General features: G+C 38.8%; 1 protein-coding gene across 1 annotated transcript; it reads left to right on the forward strand.

The window, feature by feature from the left end:
- The first annotated feature begins 428 nt into the window (after nt 1-428).
- On the forward strand, nt 429-7,982 carry UNCX (UNC homeobox). Its single transcript, XM_075286016.1, has 3 exons — nt 429-730; nt 3,150-3,325; nt 6,779-7,982. Exons 1-3 carry the CDS (start codon nt 472-474, stop codon nt 7,811-7,813), a joined length of 1,470 nt encoding a protein of 489 aa, XP_075142117.1. The 5' UTR covers nt 429-471; the 3' UTR covers nt 7,814-7,982.
- Nucleotides 7,983-8,411: the final 429 nt, after the last annotated feature.

An 8,411-nucleotide genomic window follows, 5' to 3' on the forward strand; every position in this document is an offset into this window, starting at 1 on the left:
AAGTGAAATCTATTAGTGTCTGGAAGAAGGGAGGGGAGAAGAAGCTTTTCCTCCAAGTCTATGTGTGTAGAGTATTTAGCTGGGTATCAATCAGATGCATTAAGTTCTCCTCCAGCCCTGGCATCCCCCTCCCCCTTGTTGTGATGTAGTTCTTATCTCAGCCCCCCTTGTCTTGTTGTGACAGCCCTGATATTGTTTATTGAGGTGGATGTCAGGTATAATTAGCAATCGATATGGAAAACGTTTCCTGCACAGCCACGTCTCTGACGTCACAACCGATTAAGGTTTCTTATTGGTCCCAAATTCCCCAAGCCTGAGCTAATTATTGGGAGCTTGATGTTGATAAAGTAATGCTGATGGTGTGCTGGTGGCATGTCCCCTCCTCACTGGTCACTGCATGCTTACTAAGGTCCCAGCACCAGCAGCAGCAGCAGCAGCAGCCCTTCAGCTGTGGCAGCTCTATCCAGGGAGATGATGGACAGTAGGATCCTAGAGCATCCTCATGCCCAGTTTGGAGGCTCCATGAGTGGCATGGTAGGCTTCCCTTACCCCCTCGGCCATCACCATGTGTATGAGTTAGCCAGTCACCAGCTGCAGTCTGCAGCCGCTGTGCCCTTCTCTATAGACGGATTACTCAATGGGTCCTGCTCTGCATCTGTTGTCAATCCGACCCCTCTGATCCCCTCTGGATGTGGGATGAATGGAGACAATCAGCAGTACAAGTTGTCAGGTAAGAGCTGCTAGGGAAGGGGGCTCGGTGCAAATGTCGCATGCAGGGTGCAAGCCTGGGATAACTGGGTGCTATGGCTGTATATAATGCACATTACTGGGATAACTGGTTGCTATAGCTGTGTATAATGCACATTACTTGGGGGAACAAGCCTGGGATAACTGGGTGCTATGGCTGTAAATAAGGCACATTACTGGGATAACTGGGTGCTATAGCTGTGTATAATGCACATTACTGGGGGACAAGCCTTTGATAACTAGGTGCTATAGATGTATATAATGCACATTACTTGGGGGGAGAAGCCTGGGATAACTGGGTGCTATGGCTGTATATAATGCACATTACTGGGGACAAGCCTGAGATAACTGGGTGCCATAGCTGTGTATAATGCACATTACTGGGATAACTGGGTGCTATAGCTGTGTATAATACATAGTGCTTGGAGAACAAACCTAGAATAACTTGGGTTATACATGTGTATAATACATAGTGCTGTGGGGGACAAGTATTGGATAGCTGGGTGCTATATACTTGAACATGATACACATTGCTGGATGTAAAAACCTGGAATAACTGGGGCTATACATGTGTATAATGCACAGTTCTGGGGGACAAGCCTATAATAACCGGGTGCTATAATGTACATTGCAGGGGGAACAGATCTGGAATAACTGGGGCTACACATGTGTATAATGCCCTGTACTAGGGGGACAAGGCTATAATAACCGGGTGCTTTACATGGGTATAATACACACTGCTAGGGGGAGAAGCCTGTAATAACTGGGTACTATACCTGTGAATAATACACAGTCCTAGGTGGACCTAGCCTATAATAACCGGGTGCTATCAAGTAAATAATATATCTGTACAATGCACAGTGTAGGGAGGACAAGCCTGGGATAACAGTATAATGCACACTGCTGGGGGTACAAGCCTATAATAAGCGCAGGATATCACACATATATCGATATAATGCACAATATTGGGGGATAAGCCTATAATAACAGGAAATTATCACTTATATGTCTTTACAATGCACAATGTTAAGGGACAAACCTATAATCCCCGGGTGCTATCACCTATATATTCATATAATGCACAATACTGGGGGAACAAGCCTATAATAACCGGATACTATCACGTATAGATCTGTATAATGTATATATATATATATATATATATATATATATATATCTCAAATGAACGAAAGCTATCAGTTATATATCGGTATAATACACAAACACTGGCAGGAGGAACCTAAAGTATCTGATATATATCTGTGGTTAAATGTCATAGATTTATATGATGTATACAGATGTATACAGTGAACGGTATATATTGTATATGTATAAAATACAGAATGCTGGGGAGAAAAGCCTAAAACATCTCGTTGTATATAGTGCTCGGTGCAGGGGACACAATAGTTGGCCGATTAGAGTTGGATTTCTGCGTGTAATTCACATTTCTGGGGGCAACCCTATAATCATCGGCCTCTATGGGTTCTGCCTATATATAATGCACCGTTTTAGGAAGTTCTTCGGTAGGTGAAGCCTGAAATCATTGTGTGCTAAGGGTTAAATCCTTATATAAGGCAGAGCGCAGGGATCTGTAATAACCGGGCACAACATGGAGAGGATAACAATGAATATTCCTGAAATCACTGGGATCTTATGATCTTTCTAAAATAAATGTACAGTGCAGGGGGTCAGCTATAGAATAATCCCTAAATATATATGTCCACAGCACTAGGTGAGGACCCAAGATCAAAAGCTGCTGCAAAAAACACACACCAGGTTCCTGTGTCCCTGACAATCCAGCATTTAACACTCTCCATTCACACCCCACTACTAGAAAAGCCCCCAAACAAATGGGAGAGTGACGTTTTATGGGGTGCCTGGGACTGGGGGTGCCTCATACACGTGTCCATGACTGCATGTGTCAGGGCTGAATGCAAACAATCCCACAACTCCATCTAAAGCTCCCATAGTGTCCCCATCACGACACAATGTATAATACAATCCCACTAAATGCAATGCACACTTTACAACTTTTTAGTCACTCTCTTCCCCTCTTGGGGTCCCATAAGGTGACAGATCTGGAGAAGTGGGTCTGGGGTGATGATGACAATGTGTGGGAAGGGGACACAACCAGGGATGTAAAAGCCATTTCTCTGCAGGGGGTCCCTTTTCCTATTTTGCAAATTCACTTCCCTAAACGTGGGAAAAGGTCATAAAATGTCTTTGATCAGTGGGACAAGGAGATCTTTAAAGAGCTGGTTTATTTGTCCTTGTATCCTACAATAGACTTTGGGATACAATATTTATCCAACATAGATTCATTCCATGGATTGATATTATATTGGGAGAATCTGGAAACATTGTATCCCTGCAGGAGCTGACACTGATCTCTTGTATTGTAGACTCAAGTGACCCAGATAAGGAGAGTCCAGGGTGCAAAAGGAGGAGAACCAGGACCAATTTTACTGGATGGCAGCTGGAAGAGTTGGAGAAAGCCTTCAATGAAAGCCATTACCCGGATGTGTTCATGAGAGAAGCCCTGGCCCTGAGGCTGGACCTGGTGGAATCCAGGGTGCAGGTAAAAGCAGCAAAACCCCCAAACCCTGCTTATTGCAATCCTCTCCAAAAAGTCGCACCACTGTCTAAATAAGCCCCGAATTGAAGCTTTAATTGCGTTTTAATTAGGCGTATTTTCCTAGCTGTGGCATCTCTATTTGCATATCCATATCCCCTTTGTGTAATGTGCTTCAAATGAACTCAGCGATATTATCTACAATGTTGTACAGATGTCTTGCCTTTGAATTATTACATCTAATGAATTATTTATACCTACATGTTTATGGCAAAACACTGAGGGGAATTAAAATAATCATCGTTGCAAACTATACCGGTGATATTTCTATAGGAAACTTGGCTATCAGGGATACTTTCCATACAGCTCCATATTTCATTTTATTACTTTGTGTATTTTTTTAATTTTTTTTTTATTATTTCTTTGGTTCTTTTTTTTTTATTTGTTATTAGATTTTCTGCTTTATTTTATTAGTAATATTGCATCTATTTATTTATTTGATTATTTTAATATCTAGATATTTTTCTATATAACAAATGGGAAGGTAACAACATAAATTATATATATAATTTGTATAATAATTTATATGTATATGAATTAAATCAGGGCTAACGTACAATAAAAACTCCATTATTAATTCCATGTCTAAATAGAAAGTAAAATATAAACTTTATTATTAGCTCCAACCCAAAACATAAAAAAACAATATAAACTTCATGATTAGATCCATGTTTAAATAAAAAGAACAATGTGACTAGTCTAATAGTATAATAATATATAAATATATACCTGAAAAATACAAAAATCAATATTAACTTCATGGTGAAAAATAAAGTAGAATACAAGTTCCATGTATGTCTAAACATAAAGTACAAAGTCCATTATCATTGAGATGGTTACACATAAAGTACAGCATAGAAAATATAATAATAATCTAGAAATATATACATAAAAAATACTATTATTCCACATATAAGGGCTTAAATGTGATTCTCCATGAAGTGTTTGCTTGCAGTTTCCACAAACACAGAATTATGTGGAGGTTTCAATAGCAGGGACCCCCCTGTGAATGTGCTTAAAGGTAAAAGGCAGGAGGCCAGGGTGTAATTAAGACCCTGGAGGTGTGGAGTTTATTATATAGAAGAGAGGAGCTCTGTATTATTAAAGCATTAGCTTTGTTTCAAGGGATATTTACAAAATGCACCCTCTCCCCCTTCTGACCTCTTCTGGTTTCAAACCTTTTCATCCAATTTGTTCTGAGATTGTTAAGTGAAGCCTGGACCTCACTTTCCCCTTTAATTCCATAATGAGGTAATTCTCAATGGCAGCAACCGCTTGGAATTAACACAAAAGGTTTATAGGATGGGGTGGGGGGGAGGCGAGGGGCTCTAAATAAACTTTGAAGGGGGATAGAGGAAGGGGAGGGGGTGCCCAAAATTGTAAACTTCTGCCGTGATTTACTACTACTACTATTATTATTATTATTTTTTTTACTATTATTTATTATTATTTTTAATTTTTATGACTTAGATTTTTTTTGCATTTTTTTTAAAATTGAATGAAATTCTATGGCATGGAGGGTCCTGATAGAGACAAGTATATAGAGAGGATAGAGGAGTAGAATTTAGGATGATTTCTGGCCAGTCCCATCACGTTGCTGTGTCTATGGCTTGGTATATGATTGTTACTTTGTATCAGTTTTACTTCTGAATGTATTTAGTGTCTTCCGATGCTTTTATATACAGTGGTCACTGTTTAGCTTTCCATTCGTTCTAATGTTAGCTTTCTTGAGACCCTTCTATAAAGCCAAGGAATCGTTTACCTCCGGGTTTTGTCTTGCACTGATCAGTGCAGAATTTTTACAAGTTTCGTTCGGATTTTAACATCGGTGGAATAATTGGATCTGCACTTTTATGCGCTTAAAAGATCGTAAAAGTCACAATCACATCGTAAAAATCAGGGAATCTCCTCCAAAAACAGACAAACAATTCAGGGATAGAAGGGGGGTCCTGCAATTATGGATTATTATGTTATATACTGGGGTGGGGGGGGGTGTTATTGTAATGATTGTGTCATTATCGTGAAATATCGATCAGGAGGTGATTAGTCTGTGCAGAAATGGTTAAAAAATGTGGAATTGTGGGGGATTTACCAAAGAAAGGGAAGGAGGGATAGATAGATAGATAGATAGATAGATAGATAGATAGGAGATAGATAGATAGATAGATAGATAGATAGATAGATAGGAGATAGATAGATAGATAGATAGATAGATAGATAGGAGATAGATAGATAGATAGATAGATAGATAGATATGAGATAGATACAGATAGATAGATAGATAGATAGATAGGAGATATATAGATAGATAGATAGATAGATAGATAGATAGATAGATAGGAGATATATAGATAGATAGATAGATAGATAGATAGATAGATAGGAGATAGATAGATAGATAGATAGATAGATAGATAGATAGACAGATAGATAGGAGATAGATAGATAGATAGATAGGAGATAGATAGACAGATAGATAGGAGATAGATAGATAGATAGATAGATAGATAGATAGATAGATAGATAGATAGATAGAAGATGGATAGAAAGTTAGGAGAGAGATTAAAAAGAAAGCAGCACCAGGTAAAAAACACAAAACATATAAAGAAGAGAGCATGTCCTATAGGTCAAAGGTCATATAGTAAGTCTTAAAAAATGCAGTATTCCAGAAAATACAAAAAAAAAATAAAAATACTTTATTAGCCCAAAATGCATTTGAGTTATTAAAGTCCCTCTTTTTGTATTTGTTGGAGTGCTTCTTTTTTGGTATATTCACAAAGATAGACAATAGAGATACATAGATATAATACATAGACACATAGATATGTCATGGATAAATAGATAAATAGATAAGAGATGGATGGATAGGTAGATAGATATGAGACAGATGGATAAATGGTTGGATGGATAGATAGATAGATAGATAGATAGATAGATAGATAGATAAATAGGAGATAGATAGGAGATACATAGATAGATAGATATATAGATATATAGATAAATAGATAGATATGAGATAGATAGATAGATAGATAGATAGATAGATAGATGATGGGTGGGTAGATATGAGACAGAGGGATAGACAGACAAATGTATTGATATGAGAAAGAGTTAATAGGTGGATAATAGATTCATAGATAAATAGATAGACGGATCGATAGATAAAATAAATAAATAGATAGATAAAATAGATAAATAGATAGATGTTCTTGAAGTCATATTCTCCAGCACAAACCATTCCCAATACATTTGGAGGACCCATTAACGCCACTTGGAGAATGTAGGACAATGAATATTCCACAAGTCTAGCTAAGAAAAACAAGTAATATAAGACATCAGAGTGAATTTCCTCCTCGGCCAGTGCTGAATGTTAATTGATTCTCATTATCCGGTGTGTAGGTTTGGTTCCAAAATCGCAGAGCAAAGTGGAGAAAGAAAGAAAACACCAAGAAGGGGCCTGGTAGACCGGCCCACAACTCCCATCCGACTACCTGCAGTGGAGAGCCCATGGACCCTGAGGAGATAGCCAGGAAGGAGCTGGAGAAAATGGAGAAGAAGAAGAGGAAACAGGAGAAGAAGATGCTGAGGAACCAGTCTCGCCACCAGCACTCCCCATCTATGTCCCTCCACACCCCAAGCTCTGACAGTGACAGTGGCCTCTCCCAGAATCAGGACTCCAACATGGAGTCCACCCTGCCAGACACCAGAAACCAAACGCAGCCAAGCTGTGACCCAACAGGGCAAGCCTTTTTCCCAAGCCAAAGAAACACAGGACAAAAAGACAGGGTCAATGACAAGGACTCCTCTCCAGAGGCCAACCACAACTCAGGCTTGTGTCCAAATGGAAGGGGGTCTGCCTTCCAGAAACTGAACCCCTTCAGTGTGGAAAGTTTACTGTCAGACTCCCCTCCCAAGAGGAAAGCAGGTGTGGACTTCCCAAGTTTGTCTGGTCCTCGGACCTTGATCGGCAAGGGTCACTTTCTACTCTACCCCATCACCCAACCTCTGGGCTTCATTGTACCACAGACTTCTGTTAAAAACAACTCAGCCCAGGAAAGTAGCACAAACCTGGGCCAAAGAGACTCCAACCACAGTCATAGCAACTCAAGTCACCCCAATCAGAGTACCTCCCCAAAACATACCCAGCTGTACCCCAACACTACGAACTCTACACAGACCAGCCTTCCCATATGCAAGACAGAAGGCCTTGGCCAGATTGGGGTTCCTCCTCCACCACCTTGCCATGTCCAAGCAGCTTCAGGAGACCCCGGGCCTGGTCAGCAACAGGACAGCACAATATCAGAGCCAAAGTCTCCAATGTCCCCAACAACAGGAGAACCCCAACCCAGAGACACATCAGACTGTCCAGACCCAACACCCCTTCCCTGCACCCCTAAACCAAGCATAGACTGTGAAGAACTAGATATGGATTAAACTTTCCCCCCAATCCCCCCCAAAAACAACCATAAAAGACTCTACAGACTTCGTACATTCCCAAAGCTGAACCCACAAATGTCAATGGTTCTGTCTTCAGCCTGTAGAACAAACATTGAATGAAATCAGGTGCAATTACATCTTTAGTGGATTATTTAGCACAGTGCGATTTATAGGAGAAAACTGTTATTAATAAAAAAATAAAAATAATAATAATAAAAAAAATCAACCATAACAATAATTCCAAAACAGTCAGTAAAAGCAACGAGAATCCTCAGTCTTGTAAAATGCAGAAATGTATAAAAATATTTATATATGTAAAACTTTTTTTTGATAAATAAAGATTTTAAAAAATAGATTTATTGCTTTTTGGCTGGTGGTGTAACATAGTCTATATTCTTATACTTGTATCTTTGTGTCTAATATATATATATAATATTTTTAGAATTTTTTTTAAAAATATTTTTTCTATATTTTATGGTATACATTATGTAAAACATAAAATATAGAAAAAATATCAAAAAAGAACAAAACCTATTGTATGTTGTAAGATTTTTATCTTTTGCACAGATTTCCTTTTTCTATACTGCTTTATATT

Source organism: Leptodactylus fuscus, chromosome 8 (assembly GCF_031893055.1).
Source record: "Leptodactylus fuscus isolate aLepFus1 chromosome 8, aLepFus1.hap2, whole genome shotgun sequence".
Classification (NCBI taxonomy): domain Eukaryota; kingdom Metazoa; phylum Chordata; class Amphibia; order Anura; family Leptodactylidae; genus Leptodactylus; species Leptodactylus fuscus.

Excerpts from the sequence above, each read along its gene's own strand:
- UNCX (XM_075286016.1), top strand. The coding sequence starts at position 472 with ATGATGGACAGTAGGATCCTAGAGCATCCTCATGCCCAGTTTGGAGGC. Across the intron at positions 731-3,149 it reads TCAGCAGTACAAGTTGTCAG|ACTCAAGTGACCCAGATAAG; the intron begins GTAAGAGCTGCT and ends CTTGTATTGTAG. Across the intron at positions 3,326-6,778 it reads TGGTGGAATCCAGGGTGCAG|GTTTGGTTCCAAAATCGCAG; the intron begins GTAAAAGCAGCA and ends TCCGGTGTGTAG.